General features: G+C 44.9%; 1 protein-coding gene across 1 annotated transcript; it reads left to right on the top strand.

Annotated features, from left to right (window-relative positions):
- Positions 1-368: 368 nt before the first annotated feature.
- Positions 369-27,685, top strand: SLC25A43 (solute carrier family 25 member 43). Its single transcript, XM_028714930.2, has 5 exons — positions 369-728; positions 1,891-2,132; positions 3,608-3,780; positions 24,734-24,868; positions 25,320-27,685. Exons 1-5 carry the CDS (start codon positions 457-459, stop codon positions 25,494-25,496), a joined length of 999 nt encoding a protein of 332 aa, XP_028570763.2. The 5' UTR covers positions 369-456; the 3' UTR covers positions 25,497-27,685.

The raw sequence follows: 27,685 nt of genomic DNA, 5'->3' as shown, positions 1-27,685 counted from the left end.
TTTCTATGAATTTATAACAGAAGCGTAGCGTATGTAGTGTGTGTGAGTGTGTGTGAAGTTTGTACAAACTGAATGATGGGGGTGGGTTTTCCTGCTACAGGGCCCCCCCGTTGACAACTTTGGGAAAAGGGGGGGGGGCGCGCAGGAGGGTTCTTTGCACCACAGCGCCGGATATGCTTAAGACAGCCCTGGCGCTAGAACTAAACTCCCCGAGCCACGCGCGCTCCGGGCTCCTGGGCACGGACAATCGGGCATCAGTCACCTGCATCGACCCCTCTCCAGCCTCAGAGGGTCAGCTCTCCCTCCCCTTCCCGTCTCCAGACCAAGTTGGCACCGCCCCGCGACGGCCTTGCGTAGCGCACACAGGGGCTGGACTGCCGGGTATGCGTCGCTATGCGTCCTCCTCGCTAGTTGCCCGGCCCGCAGCGGGCATGGTGCAGCCGCCACCCGGGCGGCATGGCGACCTGGAAGCGGGACAGTCGGCTCACCGCTCTGCAGCGGCTCAGCTGCGCCGGGCTGGCCGGGGCGCTGAGCCACAGCCTGACGGCGCCTCTGGAAGTTTTCACCGTCCTGGCCCAAGTTGGCACTCCCCACTCGCGGCGAGGGCTCTGGGAGACGGGGCGCAGCTTATGCAAGGCCGAAGGCATTGGGGCCCTCTGGAAGGGCAACCTCACCGCCTGTTTGCGCCTCTTTCCCTACAGCGCCCTACAACTGGCCTCTTACCGCAGGTAAGCCGGGCTGAAAAACCTCCTCGGCTTTCGAACCCAACCAGTTGATACCCAACTAATGGCGTGGTGCGGGGACACGGCTCTCCAAGGGTTAATAATTCCTGCAGTTCGTTGTGGCTGCCCAGCGTTTTTCCGTTTCTACAGGCTCATGGAAGGGGAGGGGACTCCAGTAAACTTCAGTCTTATTTTCACCTAACTACGACTAAGCTCTGTTGAACACAGTGAGACTTCCGCGTAAAGATGCACAGAGGTCCGAGTAAGAATGACTTCAAAAATAAAAAAAAATCTTTATAGTATTAACCAATCAGAGGGGTGGACTGAAGAGTCAGAGGAATGCCGGTAGTTAAAGGGCGCTCTGAATGGTCCAGCTGATGTCCAATTTCCTCCCTGTCTCTAGGAAGGTGTGTGGAACAGTGTAGCATTCTGGAGGTGTTTGTTTTTTAACTGTCTAACTCTGAAACCTAAAAGATAAAGTATGATTAACTGTCCACAAAATGTATTTTCCATGCAGAAAGTGGGTTCCAAAACTAGTTCTTGCCCTGTGCAACATACAGACTTTCATTATAAGCTGCATTCTGTGCCCAAAAACAGAACTTATTTTTCCCCTTTGGTGTTGAATCAGATAATAGGATGAAGGTTTTCTATATTTCCCCCAGTGGTGGGAGCTAGATGTAGCTTCCGGGGTGTGGTGCTGAAGAGAGAGCTGTAAATCAAGTCTGATTTCTTTTAAAAGAAAGACAGAAATAAATTAAACCTGTTTTAGATCATCTTAGGCAGCTGAGGAGGTTTTTTTGCCTTCTATTAGCCAGACTTCACACATGCGTAATAGGCCTGCCACTTTTGTGTTGGAAGATAAGTTCTCCTTATTTCAGACTTAAGCTAATCAGGAATTCATCAGAACTGAAACTTGCATTGAATGGAAAGTTCGCAGAAGGCCTTTTTGATTATTGTCTGGGGTGGGGTGGCCAAACTACAAAGGTACAAGGCAAGAGCCACTAAAAATGAAACAAATGGGGGGGGGAGCCATGGTTTCTTTGGTTAACTCATGGTTTGTTAAGCAGTGGCTTAAACAAACCATGATTTAGTGTTACAAATGAATCACTGACTTTATCTGTGTTGTGTATCTGACTTGTGATATCCCCACCCCCATATATCATACCAGGTTTGTCTTGCTGTTTGTGGATGATTTGGGCCACATCTCCCAGTGGGGTTCGATCATGGCTGGAAGTTTGGCTGGCATGGTGGCTGCTGTTGCAACATACCCAACCGAAGTCGTCAAAACCCGTCTCATTGTACAGAACCGGTTGGAGCCCTCCTACAAAGGAATTCTGCATGCTTTGTACATGATTTATCATCAAGAAGGCGTCGCTGCACTTTATCGTGGTGTTTCACTGTCACTATTAGGTATCGTGAGACTGCATTCCTTTTCCTATAACATTGGGGTTGGAGTAGTGACTGAAAGTCAGTGCTTTTTAGTTACAGTCATACCTCGGGTTGAATGTGCTTCAGGTTGAGCGCTTTTGGGTTGTGCTTCGTGGCAACCCAGAAGTAATGGAGCACGTTACTTCCAGGTTTCGCCACTCGCGCATGTGCAGACGCTAAAAATGATGTGACGCGCAGACACGCCGTTGCATCTTACATTCCATTCAGGATGCGAACGGGGCTCTGGAACGGATCCCGTTCGCATCTCGAGGTACCACTGTATTTTACTTACAGTATTTTCTGTGCCACCTGTTTTCTGGGCAGCTTCTATCAAAAAGACGTTAAAATACAGCTGTCAGTTCAATCAATAAAACAATAAAAGGCAGCATTAAATTTTGAAATGCAATAAGACAAGCCCCCTTTTTTAAAAATCGCTTGTGTCAGATCTCAGTCTATTGCCTGCAAAACTGGTGTATCAGCAATGTGCTGTTAACTGCGTTCTCAGTCATTCATCCTCCCCAAAACGATGTGAGGAGATCCAATTCTTCTGATATTACAGATGGAGGATCATGACTGAGAGGCATAAATTTTCCCATGACCAAATGTAGCAAGGAAAAAAGAGGCAATGCACACAATCTGCAATACAGATTCTGATTGGACCCAACAGCAGATACTATACAGTGGTACCTCTGGTTGTGGACGGGATCCGTTCTGGAAGTCCGGACGGATCCTGAGGTTTCCACTACCTGAGGACCGCTTCTGCGCATGCGTGCGTGGCAAAACCCAATCAAATACTTTGGGGTTTGCCGCTTTCGCATCCTGAAGTTTACGTAACCAGAGGATTACTTAACTGGAGGTACTACTGTATATGGTTTTTAAAAAACCCATTCAATTGCCAGTGATGACCTTGGTGCCTCACCTACTTTGGCTTTTATCGTCCAAATGTTTTAGAAAACCAAATATATCCCAAAAGAATATTTGCACCTTACATTGTGTGAAGTTCTGTAGTACAATGCTTTTCTGTTTTACCCTTAACAGAAATGCAATCAGACTTTGGAGTTAATGACATTTCCAGGACAGTAAGCACATGTTAATCAGCAACTTTGCTACAAAAGAGCATCAAAAGAATCCTGCTGGATCAAACCAAAGTCTTATGTAGTCCAGCATTCTGTTCTCACTGTGGCCAACCAAATGACTGTGGGAAGCCCCAAAAGCAGCCCCTGGGTGCAAACACACTTCTTATGTTTCCATTTTCTGGAAGCAGAAATTATTGCAGGAGAAAGATATTCCCATCACACCCTGCGTTGCAAACTTCTCAGAGGCATCTGATTGGCCAGCGTTACCAGATGGGATGTTGAGCTAGGTGGTTTCTTGATCTGAACCGGCATAGCAATTTGTATCAGTAAGCACCTAACAACTTCCACAAGTCTCATTTGCTTGCTTGCTTTTCATGACAGGTGCTATCCCATTTTCCATCGGCTCTTTCCTCGTTTACACACATCTGGATAAAATCTGGGGTCAGCCCAGCATCCGCTTCACTCCTGTGCAGAACTTTGTGAATGGCTGCCTGGCTGCTGGGGTTGCACAGACACTTTCTTTCCCTTTTGAAACAGTCAAGAGGAAAATGCAGGTATGGAATTTAGGGCTACTATATTCCTCTAGAACTGGCGTATGCAACACACCAGCCTCTTGCTCAGTGGTTGCCAACCTTTGGTGGGGGACTGTAGGCACATTTGCAAAAGCTCTTGTGGGCACCACACCCCCACAACCAAGCACATGTTGCAACCTGTTCTGATGACTACAGCAGAACGCTTCTTTCACACCTAATTTCATTGGAGGGAGAGGATCCTGCTGGCATCAGGGAAGGTCAAGAGGGCCCATAGATGAGGCGATCACACCTCTTCTGGGCTGCACTGTTGTCTGCTTAAAGGACGGGAGGGGAAATCATACCTGGGACTGTGTGCATATGTTTAGCACTATGTGCTAGATTCTGGAACTAGAAGGTAGATGTATTGGTAGACCTTTGAGTTGTTTGCAGGGGATCATCCAGGTTTTCTGATTTGACTGATCCAACCAGCAGGTTTTATCTCGGAGTCTCAGGATTTCCTAGCTGTGAAATGGGGCTCTATTTATTTAACAATTTCTTTACCAGTTGATTAGAACAAAAGCTCCGAGTGGTTTACAAGAAAAAATATCAATAAAAACAGTTAAAATCAAGTAGCTAAAATGCAATTAAAACCAGCTGTAAACTTAACAAGAGTTTAAAGCACATCAACATATATGTGTTTGGATAGGCTTGCCTTAAGAAAAATGTTTGAATCAGACTGTATAGTTCATAACTTGCTGTGCCTTAAATTTGCAAGTGCAAACACCCCTCACATGCCACTGTCGTGTCTTGCCTTGAGTCAATCATTTATCTCTCATCTTTAATGTTCCTTGCCTATAAATAACATGAGTATTAACTGGCCGGCCCTTAGACTAATTTTAGAGCTTTGTGATAGAATCCCTAGTTTGTAATAAGTCAGAAGTAGTTTTGTATTGGTATATGCAGTTTATCCAGGTGTGTGGCTCATGGAGGGGACGCGGGTGGCACTGTGGGTTAAACCACAGAGCCTAGGATTTACTGATCAGAAGGTCAGCAATTCGAATCCCCGTGACGGGTGAGCTCCTGTTGCTCGGTCCCAGCTCCTGCCCACCTAGCAGTTCAAAGGCACATCAAAGTGCAAGCAGATAAATAGGTGCCGCTCCTGTGGGAAGGTAAACGGCGTTTCCATGCGCTGCTTTGGTTCGCCAGAAGCTGCTTAGTCATGCTGGCCACATGACCCAGAAGCTGTACGCCAGCTCCCTCGCCAATAAAGCGAGATGAGCACCGCAACCCCAGAGTCAGCCACGACTGGACCTAATGGTCAGGAGTCCCTTTACCTTTACCTTTATGGCTCATGGACAATAGCAGAGAGTTGGCACCACCATTTTGCATCTGTAGCCCAGCTGTTGAGCCTTGGGGTTCTAGTAATGAGCAAAGCAGACCGCCACCATTGCACTACAATGGTACCAGTCCTTACATTTGCCATGTGGCATCCTTTGCCACAAAGGAATTGTTGCTTTAGAGCAAGGTTGGAGAACCTGTAGCCCACCGTTGGACTGCAGCTCCCATCATCCCCTACCATTGCCCATTCTTCCTGGGGCTGATGGGAGCTGGAGTCCAGCAACATCTGGAAGGCTGCAGTTTGCTTGACCCTGAGTAACTGTACCTGTGTTGTTTCATGCATCCAATGAAAAACAGCCTGGGAAGCAGGGCTTGTGGGAGACACTGCAATGGAGGGGAGGATCAAGCACACCCTGTTCCACCCACCAGTTTTCCCCTGCAGATGCTCTCTAAATGCACATCAATTTATAGATTTGGAAGCTTGTTATAGGAAAGCAGGGAGGTTCTTAATACTGCCTTTGACGCATCTAGCTCAATATTGTCCTCATGGACTGGCACTGCCTCTTGTATCCCTACCTGGGGATGCCAGGTATTTAGTCTGAAACTTTCTGCATGCAAAGCAGATGCTCCACTCCCAAGTTATGGCCCTTCCTTGTCTACTACATTTGCCTTGTAACATGTAGTTCTGCCCTTAGCTATACAGCTGGCAGAGGAGAAGTGTTAGGTCATTTTAAGCCACTAGATGGTGCTGTTACTCCACAATACACTCCCAGCTCAGGCTGATTCCTGCAGCCTCCAACATTTCCTCTCTGGTCTTTCTGCCTGGATTTACCAGGCAGAAACCTTTATTATTATTATTAAGTTAGGATATTGCACACACTTAACTTGGAGTAAGACCCGTTGAATTAACTGGGACTTAATTTTCACTAAATATACATAGAACTGAGATATGTGTTAAGTTGCTTCTTTCTTCATTTTAAAAGCATCCTTGCAAAAATGTAAATTTGCAGCATCTTCTTTGTTGTTCACCCTAACTGTATCCCTTTGTCTCCCTCTTTCCCTTTGCTCCTGGTTGACCTATTAGCGAACTGAAAGGTATAGTATGCATGCTTGGGCATGGGTCCTCGTGGCTTAGAGTAAAAAGTGCAGGTGCTGGGTAGGTTTCTTTTTGCTAACATGCTGCTGAATTTTAGAAAGAAAGGGGAGGGAAACAAGAGAGTACTAAAGCATAAGGCAACAATGACTTTTCACAACGCTTTCCATTTTTAGCAAATGTGAAAGGCTTAGAATTTTCTACATAAGAGCAACATTCGCAAGATCCTTTTACAGACCCTTAGATCCTTCTGTTGCACTGTGACCAAACAAACCAAGAAGCCTTCAATTAACCATAGTTGCCCAGTTTGTCCAGACTGGGAAACTGTGGTTTCCCAAGGCCATGGCTCAATGGTAAGGGATCTGTATTCTATGCACAAGGTCCCAGGCATCTTCAGGTAGTTCCTGGAGAGACTTCTGCCTGAAACCGAGGAGAGCTGCTGCCGGTCAGTGTTGACAGTACTGAGCTAGGTGGACCAGTGCTGTGACTCGGTACAAGGCAGCTTCCCCTGTTCCATATAATTGCTGGTTTTGGATCAAGCCTAGATCTTAAATTGTGGCTTGAAGTTGGTTTCTTATGTGCTGAAGCTGCTAAATATAGATTCTTGGTTCGGATAAAAGCTATGGTTAATTAAAGGTTTCATGTTTTAATTGCATTTTGAGTGAAGGGAGATGCAGAGGGGCTTCATGCATTGGGGAAAGACTTGCTTTATTAAGCAGATATACAATTGAAGCAAATGCACAATGGGTCAGTGCATCTTGCTGTTAACCAGAAGTTTGGTGGTTCAAGCCCACCCAGGGATAGCTGTGGGCAGGATTCCTGCACTGCAGGGGGTTGGACTCAGTGACCCTTGAGGTACCTTCCAACTCTACAATTCTATGATTCTATGAAACATATGATTGTCTGAAGCAGCTGGAGTACTGTTAAGCAAATATATGATTGACTGAAGCAGCTAAGTACTACTCATTTATTTATTATATCTACCCCTCCATCCTTTCTCAAATGAGCGAAGGGCAGCATGCAAGACTCCTCCCCATTCCGACACCCCCCCCCCCATTTCATCAGCATAACAACCTTGTGAGGTGGGCTAGACTGAAAGAAAAATAGCAGCTGGTCCAAGGTGAACCTTACGGCCAGCAGGTATTTGGACCCTGTTCTCCAAGATCTTCCTTTGTCCCTCTACAATGCTACCTTGACAGTTTATAATTGTCGCAATTTAAATGAAAAGAAAGGGTAATCTCTTCATTTATTTAGAAGACTTATATGCTACTCTTCATAGTATCTGTCCCAGAGCGGTTTGCAAAATAGATCAATAAAATAATAATAATAATATCTACAATAACAGAAGTAGGCAATCCCTGGCACCCAAACATGTGGAGTGAATCCTTTAAATCAGGGGTGCAGAATTTGTGCCCTTCAGATATAGTTTTGGGATTACAACTACCCTAATCTCGAACTATTGATCATGCTTGGCTGTAGCTGAAGGGAACTGGAATCTCTGTGTGTGTGTGTAGAAAGTAGCCTAGTGTACCAAGTTAAAAGTCACGCTTGTTGCTCCACCTACATTTGCCTATGGCCCCGCCCACTATTGGCATGTGGCCCTTGGGGGGTTATATAGAAGGGAATGTGGCCCTTAGCTGGAAAAGGTTCCCACCTATGCCTTGTCCAGACTGGCATTTTTGATGCACCTAGAACCTGAGAGGATATATCAGAACACACACTTCTCTTTTACAGAAGCTTTCTGGACTGGTTGCCTCGATACAGATCTTATTTACCCAGTGGGACTGGCTTGGTGGTAGATTAATGACAGAGAAAAGAAAGCTGTTGCTTGCACAATGCATACTTTTATGGAGTCAGCTGCAGTGAAAGCCACTTGCCTTACAGAGATTTCAGAGGGTGCTCAACAGGTTCATGGAGATCAGCAACTGTTAGCTCTGACAAGAGGGTCCTGTAACAAAATGCTGTAGTGTGGAGTGCTTTGCTTCACTATTGAAGTCAACCAGCCATGTCTTCCTCCACAACACTTCATACCATTCTCCCTTCCACCCCACTTTTCTCCTCCTTGCAAATTCTACAACCACTGAGTTCATAGGCCTGGTTTATTTTGGGAGCAGGGGTGTCGGCTCCTCAACAAGCTGTACACTTGTACAGTTATTCACATGTAATATTCAGCGAGTGCTGCGCTTTCCCCCCAGAGGTACTCAAGGGTACGTAGTACCAGCACCTCTTTTTCTAGAAGAAAGGCACTAGCTAAAAGTGTTGCACTTACTGTAAGAACTTCATGGTGAGTACCGGCACCTTTTTCCCTAGAAGGAAAGCACTGAACAAGTGTATAGTTTGTGTGCCTGGGTACCCAACGTTCAAGCTGTACATGTGCACAGTTACTTAGCCACATTGAATTTCGTGGGCTCACTGCTAAGCAGATGCTTATAGCATTGCACTACATGTCATTTTCCTTTCTATTCCCTTATTTCTGTTTCTGTTTCCATAAAGCTCAAAGTCAGGATCCCAGAAAGGAACTGATTTGTGATAGGCTTAGGGGAGTCAGAAGGAATCTCAGGCTAGACCAGAGAAAGTATAACTTGTGGAATTGTTTGGCAGAGCTCCTGCACCTTTAGAAGCTGAGTAGAAGAGGGAAGCAACACCTGCTGAAATCCCCCGTCATGCACAGCTGCTAATATGCTAATATTTCAGAGCTGAAATTTGGGGTCAGAGTAGATGACCGCTGGCTCCCTTTTTGCCCTGAATATGCTGAAATTCGGGGTCAGACTAGATGACCGCCGGCTCCCTTTTTGCCCTGAATATGCTGAAATTCGGGGTCAAGCTAGATGACCGCTGGCTCCCTTTTTGCCCTGAATATGCTGAAATTCGGGGTCAGGCTAGCTGGCCGCTGGCTCCCTTTTTGCCCTGAATATGCTGAAATTCGGGGTCAGGCTAGATGACCGCTGGCTCCCTTTTTGCCCTGAATATGCTGAAATTCGGGGTCAGGCTAGATGACCGCTGGCTCCCTTTTTGCCCTGAATATGGAGATATGCCCACTTTGGCATCTGGTCCTCCTACAATGGAATTCGCCACCCCGAGATCTGGCACTGGCCATTAGCTCCAGTGACTTTCATAGCACAGTCCTATAGATGTCTACTCAGAAGCAAGCCCCACTGTGTTCTCCCTGGTAAGTGTTTATAGGAATGATTTCTTGGGAGGAGTACAAGTCTACCACTTGGCTGCGATAGCTAAAAACAGATATCCTCAGAAGGAGGATTGGAACCTCAGAACAGAATCCTGAAACATTAGATCAGATTCTGATATCTGGCAACCCCAGACCTTGTTCTCACCTTGGGTGGCCTGGTGCTCTTACACCTTTATGTAGGAAACATCATTTTACCAGGTGCACAAAATCCCCCTCTTTTGCAGTTCTATTAAAAGCCCTATTCTTTCTGGACACCCCAGTATCAACCAGCAAAGGAAGTAGTATCAACTTTTGATGTATGTATTGTAAACAAACCCCCATTGGATGCCTGAATTAATCCACCACCAGCAGAGAGTCCTATTGTCCCAACCTAGTCCAATGCAGAAACCGTGCCTGATTCCAAAACTGTTTCCCTCTAGGGATATAACTGTGTCAGTTTCCCAGGCCCTTCCTTTGGGCAAAAGGAATAAGCACGTCCCCAGACAAACAGAATCTCAAGTGCTTCATTGAAGCTTCGACTGAGGGCTGCTAGATTTGAGGTTGGGCTTCATTAAGCCTGGAAGTATTTAGATATCCCCAATCGTCCGTGTTAACCTAGCCCTTGAAAGGATTCTGTGTTCTTATTTTAGATTTCAGATTAAGAGAAATAAACGCCCCGAGTAGTTCTGCGCCACTTCTTTTCCTAATCCCTTATTAGCAAGGCTGGCACATATCGCACTCCTTGGCTTTCTCACTGAAAATATAATTTCAAAGAATTATTGCAGGGCAACTTTTTGTACCCTGGAAAGATCCATAAAAACCTGTGTCTTTATTTCTTAATTCATTTCTATATCTCTTGGGTTTGGGCTTATATATATATATATATATATATATATATATATATGCATGTATTAGTTGCATTATTGTTTTATTTACTTATGGGATATTAGGAGGGGGGTGTTTTAACCTTGCTTTGGAAGTAAAGGGACTTATATTGAGGCCATGGTGAAGGGGATTTAAAAAAAAATATTCAATCCGTTAATCAATTAATAAGCAGATAGTAAATCCAATCAAAACTCTTCCGTCCAGTTGAAGAGTGCTTCTCTGTAGCGGAAACATGTCCTGGAGGGTTCATCTTTCAGTAAACAGAGTGAAGCAGCCAAGAACTTAAAATATGAGAGTGGGAGCATCTCATGTATCATCACAAGGCATCCCTCCGACAGAGAGGATCACTTTAGGCTTATCACTGTTAAGAAGCTGTCTGAGGTCTGATTTAACACAGAACATGGGGCACAGAGAATGCTTTCCCCTTGTGAACCCTCCAGATATGTCTGGGTAATTAAATCTCTGGTGTGCTAGTGTTAACATGTGGATTTAAACGTAACCTAGGTAGGTTGCAAGCATTCCTGCACAGAAATCTGCAGGACTGAGGCTTGGTCTGCAGATGCAACAGAAGGAAATGGTAATGAGGCAGGGGTTTGAATTGCTTGTACACTTAGGTTGCAAGTTGAAGATACTACTTTTGAATGCTGTCATTTTGTTGTTTTAAGGCCCTGCAAGCAGAAATGTAACACATCTGTGAATTTCATCTGCAGTTCTGGTATTCTGTATGCAAGAAGTTTTTATCCTGCAGTCCAAAGTGGTGTGATTTATCCTGTTGACTCATTCTTCTTGAGTTTAAACCAGTCCTAATTCATTGTAAGAAAACGAACTTGTTTCCTCTATGGTGAAAGACAGTTTCCGAGCTGAACCTGCAGCACTAGTGTCTCTTTGTACTTTCAAAGTTTCTTGCAAATTCTCTCTAATGCTGAAGAATGAGAAAAGGAAATGAGCTCTGCCCTTATGGCTTAACTTGTAGGTCTTGGCGGATATCTCACACAGTGCCTTGCAGACATCGCTTAGCATAACATTTATCTGGGAACTAAGCCAGAGAGAGAGTGAGATGCAGAATTCCCTTGCTGGAAGCACAGAACTTGTTGTCATTTCCCTTCACTGTGGCTGGAGCAGTGATTTCCAAACCGGAGCCAGGGCATAGACATATGTCCCAAGAGTATTGACAGTGTGGTATAAGCAAGCAATTAATTAAATAACTAAAGCAGAAGTGGCTAACCTATGACCCTCCAAATGTTGCTGGACTACAACTCCCATCATCCCTTGCTCTTGGCCATGCTGGCTGGGGTTGATAGAATTGGACTGGAGTTGTGTAGCACCCTGCTTGTGGTTAACGCTTAGCTGGAATGAAATATTCAACGCAGCAATAGAGAAATTAAAATAATTATTTATTTGTCAGACAAATAAATGAGAGGCACAGTGGTATATGGTTACCAAGCTCTGGCCTGGCCTCCTGCCATTATGGCCAGCACTTATATTCCCTTAATCCAGCCCCCTTTGCTCCTCCTTGGCTGCATCTGTCCAATCAGCCTGGTTGGATTTCCTATTGGCTGCCTGCTATATCCAATCACAAAAGATACACCCACATCCTCCTGTCCTTATATGGAGCACAAAGAGCTATATATTGTTACATCTATAAATGACAAATAAGTAGTAATATATCTTACATGTGTCTCAACAAGGAATATTAATTACCAGCTCACCTCTTGCCCTCTTCGCCCTATTGCCTTCTAAAACAAATGGTTAATCTTAAATTTTTATCTTAAACATATGTCAAGGATCTTGAGTTTCACATCAACATTGAAAGATCTCCTTCATTTGAGAGTTTCTAAACAAATGTCTGACAGCCATATATCAGGACTGCTTGGATGGCTGCTTGGATGGCGTCTTCTTGTCTGACAGGGGGCTGGGCTCAATGGCCCCTGTGGTCTATTCCAACTCTAGGACTCTATGAAATAAGAATCTAACATCTAAATTTGTTACTTTCTAAATCCTTTGCATAGTTACATTTAAGCCAATATATTTAAGCTAATATATTTCATACATTATCATAGGTAACCTTTTAAAAGAATAAAGCTTCTCAAAGTAGAAGTAGAAAAGGGAACTCAGTAAAAAAACAGCTTTTAAAAGGAACCCCTTCAGTTTACCCCCCCCCCTTCAGCCATCTGCTCTCCTCTTTAGCTGTTCCCAATATTTATTGCTCTTTTAACTCTCTCAGTTTAAGAAAGAAACAGTTTTAAAAGACTTCCCAAAATTGCTTTAAGAAGACTTCCCAAAAAGCCTCTCTTTCTGCCAGCTAGATGCTTCTCCATTTGGTCTTGGCCTTTTAACCTTAGAAAGAAGATCTGGCTCATTTTACTGGGAGGCACATTGGCATTATTTTACTATTTACCAACTATTAATTATGTTTATCTCTGCCTTTTTTATCTTTTATAACATGTAGGGTCAGTGTCCTTACTCAGTCTGTAATTTCAGCTTTTACGACTTTGAGAATTGTTTTCTGCTATCAATCAAGGGGCCCCTTGTCTAGGAAGAAAACACTGTCAGTGTTTTCTTAAGCAGCTAGCCTTCTTGCCTGGCGTGAAACTTTTAAAAATCTAAGCCCTCTTTAATATACAAGCCTTGATCAAACATTAATAAAATGCAGGCTTATGCCTGATGCCTCATTCCCCCCTTTCAAGCTCAAGGACCTTCGTCCCAAGTGTCCTTGATAGCTTGACCTTCATCATATTCCTGAGGTAAAGCTCTGTATAGGGCCATGATATGAGGTAGAGTTTCATTTGAAACCATCTTGCTAATTGTACTTCTAAAACATGAAATGATACATGGCATCATACATAAAACCATTACCACTACTGTCAAGAAAAACAAGCAAGACAATAGTATCCCTTTGAGTCCTGTGACATTAGGTAACCAATTGGTGAGCCATCCCATATCCCATCCTTCCCATGTTTGTACTGGGACATGTGCTATATTCTCCATCTTTGTAGCCAACACACGGATTGCCTCACCATTATCAGAAATGTTAAAGCAACAGGCATTCCCTGTCAAGTTCAAGACTCCACATAGGCCTCCCTGCTTGGCAAGTACATAATCCATTCCCATTTTCAGCTGCAAAATGGCGGCTCTACTTTCATCCAACTGTTGTGCAATAAGTCTCAAACTCTGGGCCGTTGCATTGGTTACAAGTTCCACTACTGCTTGCAATCGAATTATTCTGTTTAGATTATAGATAGGATCCCGTGCCCCTTGTATGAGCTCACCAGGATTCCAGGAGGCAGGATCATAATAGGCTATAATGCGCTCTGGTGGCCAATCATCAGTACCGCTCCAACTTTGGGTACTTCCTCCTGCTATATGAGAAATATCAGCGTTTCTTCGTGTACGCTTGGCCAAATTAGTAGGCATAATCCACATTGGTGGTAATACCCATCCCAGGAAACAAGTCCCACTCCATTTGGAAGGGAGTTTCTTGTATGCCCATTCTCCACATATCCACCACAACCATCGGGTCTGAGGTTTTTGGTACGTGGAGTACAGAAGGCGAAATATCAAAAGAGGTAGAGAGTTCACAGTGCAGTATGTTAGATTGCCTTTTTCTGTCACAGTTATGTTCCATACCACTTTCCATGCATGAATAAAAGGAGGTGCACAGGGCAAGGTATTCCGAGTTCGATAGGTAGTACCGTGTGCCCAGGTATGACTATTCTTAAAATAATCCCAAGTATAGTGACAATGAGAAGAGCCTATCATGATAGAATCAGCTGCATCTGATGATTTATGTACACAGAATTCCCCTTGTACAGGTATAACTCGTAATGGTTTAGTTGAGTTCCATCCGTGGAAATTCTGTAATTCTGTTTGGTGTGGTATTTCGCTTACCATACCAATGGCATCTAATGGTATCGGTAATAAGGGCATACCTCCCTCTGAATCATCTGGCCCAAGAGAGCAAACAAGGCAATTGGTCCTATTTGCAACATTGGCTACCATTTCAGCTAAACCTACCCACATATTGTGGTCATGGCGGAATCCATATTTAGTCAATTTGGTCAGATTCAAGGACCCTTCCCCTTCCCAAGGGATCAGGATTAATAATAGAATCATGTTGATGTCTAGCATATGCATTCCTTCCACAGAAGAGTACCTTATTGTGATAGCAAATAAATATTAGTCCCAATATAATTCCCCCAGTGACAGGAATGGGGAACCACCAAGACCAAAACATATATCCCAAGGATCCCCAGTGAGTAATATCTCTGATAATTGTTCCACAAGGGGGGCAGTCAATCAATTGTATAAGAGAATCTTCCCGTTCACAGTCGCTGGTTCAGACGCTCCTCAAGCTTCAGGCGTGCGCAGGTCAGCCAGCTTCCAGGTTGTGGCTGCAGCAGGCCGGTCGTCTAATGTTGCCCGTGACCTAGCCCGTTCCCGGTAGGGCTAGATACAGGGGTTTTTGGAGAGAGTCAGTTTTAAAGGATTAGAGGGGTCACCTTTGCACGTCCAACTGCCTTCGGACTTCTTCAAACGAGAGTGATGAATCCAGGGGGTCACCTCAGCTACCTTCACCGCTGTTGGAGTAGAGAGCAAGACGGTGTAAGGTCCACGCCACTTAGGTGCGAGTGGATCACGTTTCCACTCTTTCACCCATACGCTATCGCCAGCCTGGAACTGATGAATCGGCTCGGCAATGCTGCACGGCGTGCGCTCGAGGACCCACCTGTTAAGAGAAACAAAAACACGGGAGAGAGATTGCACTTGTCCCTGTGTCACATGGTCTCCTATTTGTTTAAGGTCAGCTGGAATATCCTGAACAAAGGAGGGCGGTCTCCCATACAGGAGCTCAAAAGGTGACAACTTAAGTCTTTTTGTGGGTGCACACCGAACACGAAACAGTGTTATGGGTAACACATCTACCCATCCCAATCCCGTTTCCTGGGTTAATTTTGCCAATTGGGTTTTCAGAGTCCGATTCATTCTTTCAGTTTTCCCTGAACTCTGAGGCCTATATGCTGCATGCAGTCTCCATTTCACTTGTAGGACTCGACATACTTCTTGTACTACTTGATCAATGAACGCTGGCCCATTATCACTTCCAATGCATCTAGGTAATCCAAACCTCGGGATCAATTCAGTGAGGAGTCTCTTAGTTACCTCTCGTGCCTTTTCAGTTCGGGTGGGAAAGGCTTCAACCCATCCGGTAAGAGTGTCTACAAACACAAGGAGATACTTGAATCCCTTAGAAGGGACCAGCTCTGTGAAGTCCACAATTAGACTTTCCATGGGGACATATCCCACATGTTGGATTCCAGGAGGTTGTACCGGTCCCTGCCTGGGATTGTTTTTAGCACAAAGAACACATTTCTGTGAAATGCAAGTTGCTAATTGTGATAGGTTAATAATATACAACTTCCGACTGAGACTCTCTCTGGTTGCAGTACCGCCAAGGTGAGTAGATTCATGATAATTTCTTACAATTGTGCCTGCTAGATGATGAGGTACATAAATCCTATTGTCCGGCAGGATCATCCAACCGTCCTTCACAACTGCTCCTTCCTGTTCAGCCCACTTCCTCTCTTCTGGGGTATAGTGAGGTTTAACTTCTTCTGGAACTACCTCTGGTATGAGGGCTGCTATAAATCCTCCCACAGGCTTTTGGGCTGCCTCTCGGGCTGCTTTGTCAGCCGCATGATTTCCTCTGGTTATTGGATCCCTTCCTCGTCCATGACCTTTGCAATGCATTACAGCAATCTGTTCTGGAGCCCATACTGCTTCTAACAGGATTTCTACTTCAGGTCCATATTTCAAGGCCTTCCCGTGGGCTCCTATTAGACCTCTTTCTTTCCATAGAGCTCCATGTGCATGCAGGGTTAAGAAGGCATATTTAGAATCAGTATAGATGTTTGCCTTACATCCGGCTGCCAATTGCAGAGCTCTAGTTAAACCTATAAGTTCAGCTTTTTGTGCTGAGGTGCCGGCAGGCAAAGCTTCAGCTTCCACAACTTCCTCATTGGTGACCACAGCATATCCTGCTCGTCTGGCACCTTCATGCAGGTAACTGCTACCATCAGTGTAATATACAACATCTGGATTTTTCAATGGTTCATCTTTCAGATCGGGTCTACTGGAATAAACTTCATCCATTACTTGGAGACAATCATGTGATTCCTCATCATCTACCTCTGGTAGGGGCAGCAAAGTCGCTGGATTGAGCATATTCACTACTCGTAGATGAATCCTGGGATTTTCACACAATAGGCCTTGGTACCTAGCCATCCTTGGGTTCGTTAGCCAATAACTACCCTTATATTCCATGAGTGTCAGAACAGCATGAGGTACATTCACATACATCGTCTGGCCGAAGGTAAATTTATCAGCTTCTTTGACAAGGCTTGCAGTGGCCGCTACTGCCCTTAGGCATGGAGGCCATCCTTTTGCTACTGAGTCCAATTGTTTTGACAAATAAGCTACTGGACGGTTCCAACTTCCTAATCTCTGGGTCAGGACTGCCGCTGCAATCCCATTCTGTTCATGTACATACAGCTGAAAGGGTTTTTCCGAATTAGGCAGTCCAAGGGCTGGGGCCTCCATAAGTCGTTGTTTGATAACTAAAAAGGCTTGTTGCTGCTCAGGTCCCCATACGAATGGGTCCTTCTCTGCACCTCGAGTGCTTTCATGTAAGGGCTTGGCCAGACTGCTGAAATCAGGTATCCATAGTCTACAAAACCCTGCTGTTCCCAGGAATCCTCTAAGTTGTTTCCTTGTGGTAGGTTCCTTGATAAGGCAAATAGCTTCTTTCCTCTCTGGTCTCAATGCTCGTTGTTGGTGTGAGATGTCAAAGCCCAAATATTTGACCTTTTCTAAACATAACTGTGCCTTTTTCTGGGAAACTCGGTAGCCAGCTTGCCAGAGCAAGTGGAGCAGTTCCTCTGTCCCTTTTTTACAGGTATCAAAATCCTTTGCTGCTAGTATAAGGTCATCTACATATTGCAGAACCACCTTTTCTCCAGGTATTGAGGGGTAACTTGTTAGATCCTTCGCCAAGGCAGTGCCAAACAAAGTTGGGGAATTTTTAAATCCCTGGGGCAATCTTGTCCAGGTTAGCTGGCCTTTTGTTCCTGTTAAAGGGTCTTCCCACTGGAAGGCAAATATAGGTTGGCTCTGTGGTGCCAGCCGGCAACAGAAGAATGCATCTTTCAAGTCCAATACAGTAAAAAATGTTGCTTCTGGTGGGATCAAACTCAGCAAGGTATATGGGTTTGGTACATTTGGGTGCAAGGTCTCGATAGCCTGGTTTACGAGCCTCAAGTCCTGCACTGGCCTGTATTCATCTGTCCCAGGTTTTCGAACAGGCAAAAGGGGTGTGTTCCATTCTGATTGGCAGGGCTTAAGCAGACCATATTTTAATAGGCGGTCCAAATGTTTCTGGATGCCCTCTGCTGCTCGCCGGGGTAAAGGATATTGCTTTACAGATACAGGGGTAGCCATAGGTTTTAAGGTTACTACAATTGGAGCTATATTCTTGGCCATTCCTGGTGGGCTATTTTCGGCCCATACTCCTGGTGGCACCTGTAGGGTTCGGAGGAGCTTGTTTAATTCTGTATCCAATGTGGGTTGGACTTGCAAGGCTGACATTAGGCGCCATGATTGTTCCTTAGGTACTGAAAGGGTAATTATTCCTGCTGCCTTTGATGGCAGTTTCATTTCTGGACCTCGAGGAGTGAAGGTGATTTGGGCCTGCAGTTTGGACAGCATATCTCTACCTAAGAGAGGTATTGGACACTCAGGTATATACAAAAACTGATGGGTTAAACGATGTCCCCCAATCTGGCATTCCAAAGGTTGGAGGAAAGACCTCTTAGCTGACTGACCAGTGGCACTTTTAATGACTACACTTTTGGATGCCTTTTTCTGCAATAGTTCTGGGAGTACTGAGTATTCAGCCCCAGTATCAATCATAAAGTCTATTAAATGGCTTCCTAATTGAATCGTGACCGTGGGCTCCTGGAAGCCTAACTTTATGGAGTCCGGTCGTTCCTAGTCTTGGGTAAAATCCTCCTCTGCCAGTCCAATGAAATTGTCTCTACTCTGTCCTTGTCCAGGTCTCTGATATCTTCCATTTCGGATCATTCCCCGTCCCCGTCCCTGGTTTCTTGGGCCGGAGCCTGGGCCTGGGCCTGGGCCTGGGCGTACTTCTTCCAACCTCAGGGGTTCAGGACACTCCCGCTTCCAATGACCCTCCTTCTTGCAATTCGCACATTGATTCCTTCCCAGTGGTGGATTCCTTCCCCGCCCTCTTCCTCCATTTAAGGGGCGGTAGTCTTGCTTCACTGCTGTGGCCAGCATTACCATCTTTTCCTTCTGCCACTTCTTCTTCTCTTGTTTCTCAGCCTCATCCCTATTCCGATAAACTCGGCGTGCAATGGCCATAATTTGGCTCATCAGCATCCCTTCCCATCCTTCTGACTTCTGAATTTTCTTACGAATGTCAGAAGCGCACTGGGCCACAAATGTAGCAGTAATCATTCTGCTGTTTTCAGGGGCTTCAGGGTCAAAAGGAGTCCATATACGATAGGCTTCTTGCAGCCTCTCTAAAAAGTCTCCTGGACTCTCATTTGGTTTCTGTTCTACTTCTGAGACTTTAGACATATTAGTTGGCTTCTGGCATGCCCTGCGGATACCTTGCACAAGCGTCTGGCGATAGGTGGTAAGCCTGGCCAGGTGAATTGCATTGTTTGGATCCCAATTAGGATCTTCCAAGGGAAAGTTGTCTTGGAGATGACGGTCAATATTAAAAATATTTCCCACTCTGGCCTGCTCACGCAAATATATCTGTGCCTTTTCAATTATGTCTCTTCTTTCCTCAGTGGTGAACAGAGTATTCAGAAGCTGGCGACAATCTGTCCAAGTAGGACTATGAGTATTTACTATTGAAGTCACCAAGTCCATCATAGCCTGAGGTTTTTCTGCAAAAGATGGGGTGTGTGTTTTCCAATTCATCAGATCCGTAGTTGTGAATGGAATGTACTGAAGGGTCGAAGTTCGAGGTGGCCTTGGTCCGAGTTGCCCGTTAACCAGCACAGGCTCCTCAAGTGCATCAAATACTCTTCTGAGAGGGGCTACTACGTGATCTTTCTCTTCGCTTTGCTCTAGGGGCCTCAAATCATAGGGGATGGTATTTGTCCCAAGGCGTTCTTTTAGCAGCTTAATACGCCTGGCTGTATTGCTTGCTGACCGATTAAGGTCTCCCTGTAACTTCTGTAATAATTCTCTAGGACTTGGATGTACAGGGGTTTGGGGTAGGCAATCAGTTGTTCCACTAAAAGAGACTGTAGATGGAGTTCTACTGGGACTCACAGATGGAATAACCACTTCTGCTTGGGCTTCATTATAGGACTCCAATGCCTCCTGAAGATATTTATCATAATCTATCAAGGAGTCAAGTTCTGTGTCTCTACCCCCATTATTCGTTCCACTTTCTTGCCTTGGGGTTACAACTGGTGGAGGGTTTGGATTATGCTCCCTTCGATGTGGAGCATAGGGTGGAGGTGGAAGCACCTCTTCCTCTGGTCCCTCAAAAATGGGTTTGAGTTTATTTGGCAAGATTCCTTTCCTAGCTTCGGCTTTTACAGCCAATAATTTGCATCGTTGGACTTTGCATTCCCTTATCCATGGAGGATTTTTATTTAATGTGCTCAGCCAGGAATCTATATATGAAAATTGTTCTGGGCACCCTCCAGTTTCTTTGGTGATGTTAGACCAAAGTTTGCTTACTAAATTTATATCAAAAGTTCCCTGAGATGGCCATCCAGTATTTTGTTTTGGCCATTCTAGTTCACATAACGTTCTCAAGCGCTCTGGCGTCATTTTGACTCCATATGCCCCTGAGAAGGCTTTCTTAAAATTATTTAACATACATTCAAGAGGTGTATTTCCCCCCTTTGAACCCCCAACTCCCATTGTATGGCCCTGTGAAGTATCCACTCAGTCACTCACACACACGCTTCGTGGGTTTCCTTGCCCAGATGGAGTCGCCTCACTGGGAACCGAAGTACTACCCACTCCACACTCAGGTCAGCTACAGATTGCTCTGTACTTTCTCACACATACAATGCGCAAGATACTTCACCACACTCTACCTCCCAACTTTCCTTTTCCCCCACCAGACCACCATCTGATATACCCAACCACCTAGCGTACTCAGTTCCCACTTACTGAGACGCAGAAGTTTGATCAAGACTTCTCTTCCTCCCAATTAATTGGAGGGCCAAAAATCCCTTTGTGCACTTACCCCTTGGTTGGTTCCGTTTCCCCCCGGTCCGTCGCTGCCAGTGAGCAGGGTATCAGACAGACGAGACTTCTGCGTTCCCCTGGAAAAAATTTTTCCATGCGCGCTGGGTAGGCAGTTTAGAGATCCTCTCTCTTGTACCCTGCTCAGTAGAGCGAAGGGGCTGCGTTCCAGCAGACCACTTATCCGAGTCACAGGAGCACCATAAAATGTAGCACCCTGCTTGTGGTTAACGCTTAGCTGGAATGAAATATTCAACGCAGCAATAGAGAAATTAAAATAATTATTTATTTGTCAGACAAATAAATGAGAGGCACAGTGGTATATGGTTACCAAGCTCTGGCCTGGCCTCCTGCCATTATGGCCAGCACTTATATTCCCTTAATCCAGCCCCCTTTGCTCCTCCTTGGCTGCATCTGTCCAATCAGCCTGGTTGGATTTCCTATTGGCTGCCTGCTATATCCAATCACAAAAGATACACCCACATCCTCCTGTCCTTATATGGAGCACAAAGAGCTATATATTGTTACATCTATAAATGACAAATAAGTAGTAATATATCTTACATGTGTCTCAACAAGGAATATTAATTACCAGCTCACCTCTTGCCCTCTTCGCCCTATTGCCTTCTAAAACAAATGGTTAATCTTAAATTTTTATCTTAAACATATGTCAAGGATCTTGAGTTTCACATCAACATTGAAAGATCTCCTTCATTTGAGAGTTTCTAAACAAATGTCTGACAGCCATATATCAGGACTGCTTGGATGGCTGCTTGGATGGCGTCTTCTTGTCTGACAGGGGGCTGGGCTCAATGGCCCCTGTGGTCTATTCCAACTCTAGGACTCTATGAAATAAGAATCTAACATCTAAATTTGTTACTTTCTAAATCCTTTGCATAGTTACATTTAAGCCAATATATTTAAGCTAATATATTTCATACATTATCATAGGTAACCTTTTAAAAGAATAAAGCTTCTCAAAGTAGAAGTAGAAAAGGGAACTCAGTAAAAAAACAGCTTTTAAAAGGAACCCCTTCAGTTTACCCCCCCCCCTTCAGCCATCTGCTCTCCTCTTTAGCTGTTCCCAATATTTATTGCTCTTTTAACTCTCTCAGTTTAAGAAAGAAACAGTTTTAAAAGACTTCCCAAAATTGCTTTAAGAAGACTTCCCAAAAAGCCTCTCTTTCTGCCAGCTAGATGCTTCTCCATTTGGTCTTGGCCTTTTAACCTTAGAAAGAAGATCTGGCTCATTTTACTGGGAGGCACATTGGCATTATTTTACTATTTACCAACTATTAATTATGTTTATCTCTGCCTTTTTTATCTTTTATAACATGTAGGGTCAGTGTCCTTACTCAGTCTGTAATTTCAGCTTTTACGACTTTGAGAATTGTTTTCTGCTATCAATCAAGGGGCCCCTTGTCTAGGAAGAAAACACTGTCAGTGTTTTCTTAAGCAGCTAGCCTTCTTGCCTGGCGTGAAACTTTTAAAAATCTAAGCCCTCTTTAATATACAAGCCTTGATCAAACATTAATAAAATGCAGGCTTATGCCTGATGCCTCAGTTGCAGTCCAATTCTACTTAAACACATATACACACAGAGAGAGAAAGACTCTCTGCTGTTAGGAAAGTTATGGGGAAATGCATTTAAGAGTCTGTGAAAGAACGGAAGACATGTAAAGACCCTCCAAACAAAACAGAACAAGTGCTTATTGCTCTAGAACCCATCCCATAAATAATTCGGAGCAAGTGCTCAATGAAGACTGGACCTAGCCTGACCACTGGATAAATTTTGTGCAAGCAAATTGGGATGAATGCTATATAAATAGGTCATCTGGAGGATCCCTGACCAGACATGTATCGGATTGCGCTGTAGGCCTGCAATTCTAAACACGCTTCCTAACACGTTTTCCCCATTGAAATCAGTGAGACTTGAAAGCAAGCATGTCTTGAATTACTCCATGATAATGTAGCTGTTCAATGTAGAATACTAGCAAGAATGAATGAATGAATGACAAAAGTATGTTGTTGTTGTTGTTTAGTCATTTAGTCGTGTCTGACTCTTCGTGACCCCGTGAACCAGAGCACGCCAGGCACTCCTGTCTTTCACTGCCTCCCGCAGTTTGGTCAAACTCATGTTTGTAGCTTCAAGAACACTGCCCAACCATCTCGTCCTCTGTCGTCCCCTTCTCCTTGTGCCCTCAAGCTTTCTCAACATCGGGGTCTTTTCCAGGGAGTCTTCTCTTCTCATGAGGTGGCCAAAGTATTGGAGCCCCAGCTTCAGGATCTGTCCTTCCAGTGAGCTCTCAGGGCTAATTTCTTTAAGAATGGATGCGTTTGATCTTCTTGCAGTCCATGGGACTCTCAAGAGTCTCCTCCAGCACCATAATTCAAAAGCATCAATTCTTTGGCAATCAGCCATCTTTATGGTCCAGCTCTCACTTCCACATATCACCACTGGGAAAACCATAGCTTGAACTATACGGACCTTTGTCGGCAAGGTGTATACAAAAAAGTATACTTTTTGTGTGTACAAAAGGTGTGTACAAAATTATACTTTAGGTTAAAAGCACACTTAGCAGATGAGTTTATAAGTGAATAGTATGGAATTGCTTGGCATTGTATTTTTCGTGTGTCGGTGTAATTTAGACCAAGGGTGGGAACCTGTGGTCCTCCAAACATTGGACTCCAGCTCCCATCATCTGCAGCCAATACAGCCCATGAAGGGCTATATCTCAGTGACAGAGCATATGCTTTGCACATAAAGGGACCCATGTTAAATCTCTGGGTAGAGCTGGGAATGCCAGTTGGTGCAGAGACAGAGAACCAAAAGTCCCCCAGATGCTGATGGACTCAAGCTCCCCTCAGCCCTAGCCAGCAGGTCTAATGGCCAGAGATGCTGGGAGTTGTAGTCCAACAACATCTGGAGGACACCAGTTTCCCACCTCTGGTGTAGACAAGACTGAAATACTTGGACCAGTGGTTTGATACAGCAGCTTACTATGATCTGTAATAATTGGAGTCCAGTAACATTTGGAGACGGGACGTGGGTGGTGCTGTGGTCTAAACCACAGAGCCTAGGGCTTGCCGATCGGAAGGTCGGTGGTTCGAATCCCTGCGATGGGGTGAGCTCCCGTTGCTCGGTCCCTGCTCCTTCCAACCTAGCAGTTCAAAAGCACCCCAAAAAAGTGCAAGTAGATAAATAGGTAACACTGTGGTGTGAAGGTAAATGGCATTTCCGTGCGTTGCTCTGGTTCACCAGAAGCAGCTTAGTCATACTGGCCACATGACCTGGAAGCTGTCTGCGTACAAACACTGGCTCCCTCGGCCAGTAAAGCGAGATGAGCGCTGCAACCCCAAAGTCGTCTGCAACTGGACTTAACGGTCAGGGGTCCCTTTACCTTTTTAACGTTTGGAGAGCTGTGGGTTTGCCGCCACCCATGGTTTAGGCAAAGTGGCAAAGATCAGGTAAACTGCTGTGCAGAATGGAGCCCCCCCCCCTCCCCACTATCTCCTCTCCTTGTCTTTGTATTGGTGCAAGTCTGAAATTCAAAAGCCTGGATATTATGTTTATTACAATAAAGTAAGGCAGCAGCAATACTAAGACTGCAATCTCCTCTGTGCACTTAATGCGGAAGTGTAAGGCCCATTTAATTCAATGGGACTTCTGTGCAGATATTCTGTATATATATATATTTAGTGCTAGGCTGCATTCTTACGTGCACTTAAGTAAGAGTAAGCCCCATGGAAAACAACACAACTTGCTTCTGAGTAGACATGCATCAGAGTGCAGTGTTGGTGACTTAAGGGCACTTGAAAACCATCGCTGTTTGGGTGGGATTCAGTCACATACCAGCAAATGCAGCTTGTGCAACTGCAGCCATACGGTGCTCTTGCACTGCAAACCCACTTCCCTTTCTGCAACAAAGGAAGTGATGATAAAATGTGGGATAAGACTTGCTTTGCTCTGCTCAAACAAATCAGAACAAATGTTCAATCCATCGCATAACCTCCCTGCAAACTTTGTGCAATCAAATTCGGACGAATGCTCAAGAGGTAGGGCACCCAGAAGTGACCTTAGGCTGCAACCATTTCCACACTAACCTGACTAGGACTTACTTTAAAGCAGACATGGATAGGCTTCTGCTAAAAGGGTTTCAGAACAACAGGGACTTCTTTTCCTCCTTTAAAATAGTGATGTGTTCTCTCTCGAGCAGGCTCAGAGTCCTTGCCTCCCAAACCACGGAGGGGTTGATGTCCATTTTGCAGGCATGGTGGACTGTTTTAAGCAAACGGTGAAGACAAAAGGGGTGCTCGCCCTTTGGAATGGACTCACTGCTAACTTACTCAGGGTACGTACTAAAGCACCTGTTGTTCAGTACCACTGGAGGTCTGATTTATTGTGCTCCTAATTAGAAATTTATTCTTTTTTCCTCCTTCCAGAATTTAACCATGAGGTGTTGATGGAAGTTGAGAATTGCATGCAGTTTTTTAAAGCTGCCATTCTTTGTAGATCCATCTTTATATAACCTCAGAGTGGTTTTCAGGGTTCTCTCCTTCCCTGTTTTATATTCCTGATTCCTAGATCAGGTTAGGCTGATCTAAGATGACTGGCCTGCAGTCACCCAGTGAGTGGGGATTTGAACCCAGGTCTCCCAGTTCTAATGGTCCACCATCCTAACCACTGCACCACACTGCCTCTCGATTAATAAACATGCTCAGGCTTTCCCCCCATAGTAGGCTTGAAACCTGGATAATGAAAATACGTGACTATGTTTTTTCGTTTGCTTGCTTTCTAAACAGATTGTTCCTTATTTTGGAGTCATGTTCAGCACTTTTGAATTCTGTCGTCGCGTCTGCCTGTATCGAAATGGTTACATTGATTCCCCTCTGACCTACAAGCTAACTCCAGGTGTGGACCAGAGTTTAAAGCCTAAAGAACTGCAAGAATTTAAACTACTTGGAAGAAGAAGCTTTTAAGCCTCAGGATGCATTTTCTGCAAAGCAATACTAGGTCAACGCTGCAAAATAAGACACTGTGGTTTACTACCAGCTAACTAGCCCTCAGTTTAACAGCATGTGACTTTTTCCTTAAAATGCCTCTTATTGATAAAACTAGGCCCGAACTACTGAATGGGCCACTAAGTCAATGGAGCGCACCCAATATTGATTGTGATCTGCCGTGCAGTAGAGAACCTCCAGCCTGTGGCCACAAGTGGCATCAAGTGTGGAGCAGACGACTGCCCACTTGTCAATCACAGGATGCCACAATGGCGTCAGGTGCAAGGTGCTTTGAAGTCCCAAAGTCAGGACTTCAAAGCACCTTGCAAGGCACTGCTAAAACAGAGGGCAGGGCGTCTTTCGTGTTCTTGGGTTTCCTTGCAAACCCCTCCCTGAATCAGGAAAGGGTTTGCATGGAATCCTGCCAAACTGAGCAGGGTTTAACCCTGTTCATCAACTGATGAGTGGCAGTTAAATCCTGCTCCGTTTGGCTGCACACCGGTTCAGGATTTAACTCCACCCTCCTGACTATCAGCTATCAGCTGACGTCTGCTGATGGACGGGTGGGCACAGTTTTGGGGGAAGTGGCCTTGCAGGTGGCTGTTCCCTACCCCTGCTCCAAACAGACTTCAAAGAGGCTCCCTGATCATTAGTTACAGCAAACTGCTATGGAGACACATCTTCAAAGGAGGCTGCTGTTAATTACCAATCAGCTGTAACAACAGAGGGATGAGGAATTAGGGATCCAGCCTGCTGGTTCCCTGAGCTGAGCAAGCCTGTTATCTCAAACTATACGTGCAGCAGAATGAGATGACAGAATGGACTATAACACTCAAGACTGAAAGGGGGGGTCTATGCTTTTTTTTTATTGCTCTCCCATAGTTCACTCCACCGCAACATAACACAGCAAGGAGAAAAGTTCTATTCCAGACCCCTCCTTGCTGTTCTATTTTTTTCTGACTCCAAATAGCTTTTTGATATAAGGGAGCACTGGCATTTGTGGTCCCACCACCCCCTTTGAAATGATAGCCCTTTCTGTTCATTTTACCACCTTATTCTGCTATGTATGTAGACCTCAGAGGCCCCTGCTGTATGTAGAGGCCCCAGAGAGGCAGCAAAAACAAAGTCTATTGAACCTTTGCAGGCCATCATATATGGAAGGTGGGCTGCATTCAGCACATTGAATCTCAGGTTGTACATGCACGGCCTATACTGATGATGTGACTGGAATCCTAGCAGGGATGCAAAGTCTTATCGGCAGGGAGGAGAAAGAACCACTTCAACATCTTTTGGGAGGGAGAATGCCAAAGTGAGAAATCAGGTGTTTTTACTTGCATGCACTGAAAATACTGAACTGTTTTTGAAAAGGAAAAAAAGCACATGCAAAGGATAATCAAAAATCACACAAAATTGACATTTGGTGCTGCATGTCTTTGGGGAAATACATTAGGTGGTTCACAGGTGGGGGTTGCCCTGCCCACCTGTCAAAGCTGACCTATAGGGGGCCACCAGGCCACAAAGATTCCCTGTTTATGATGTATGTGATAAGTATGTATGGATAAGTTAAGTATGGAGGAGTTGATGGAGAGTAGTGAGATGACATGATGGGAGTGCTTCTCCACATCAGAATTCCCTACTCATAAGAAACCAGCACAGGGAGATTAGATTGGGAGCCTGTCTGATAAATGCAAGGTTTCCACAGTAAGAAAGTTTATTTTGGGAGGGTGAATATTTACATAACACAATGCTGGGTGCCACTTGAATTCTGAAGTGGCACTGCACAAAGCAAACTTTGCTACATTATGCTTCTGGCTACGGGGACTGCAGAATTTTCTGGTGGACTGTGACCTCAATGCAATGCAGGGAAAACCCACTGCTGGGTCTCTCTGTGATTCCTAGAAAACCTCACAAAACCAGTGACTGTGCACTTTATAAACGGCAAACCAAAATGTATGACAAACCATTCTGGCTCTCAGGCACATGGAATGCAGGTGTACTAACAAAAGTGAGTCTCTGGGGAGGGTGTGTGGGCGTGTGTGGGTGTATGTGTGTGTGTGTGGAATTGTGGCTATGTGTACCCTTGTTGTCATTTTAGTTGTGAGCACATGCACACTGCTGTCAACAATTGCTGTTGAAACCCTTGCAATAACAGTCCTTGTTTCACTTTA

Source organism: Podarcis muralis, chromosome Z, assembly GCF_964188315.1.
Source record: "Podarcis muralis chromosome Z, rPodMur119.hap1.1, whole genome shotgun sequence".
Taxonomy (NCBI): Eukaryota; Metazoa; Chordata; class Lepidosauria; order Squamata; family Lacertidae; genus Podarcis; species Podarcis muralis.
This window is presented reverse-complemented; position numbering and strand designations above follow the sequence as displayed.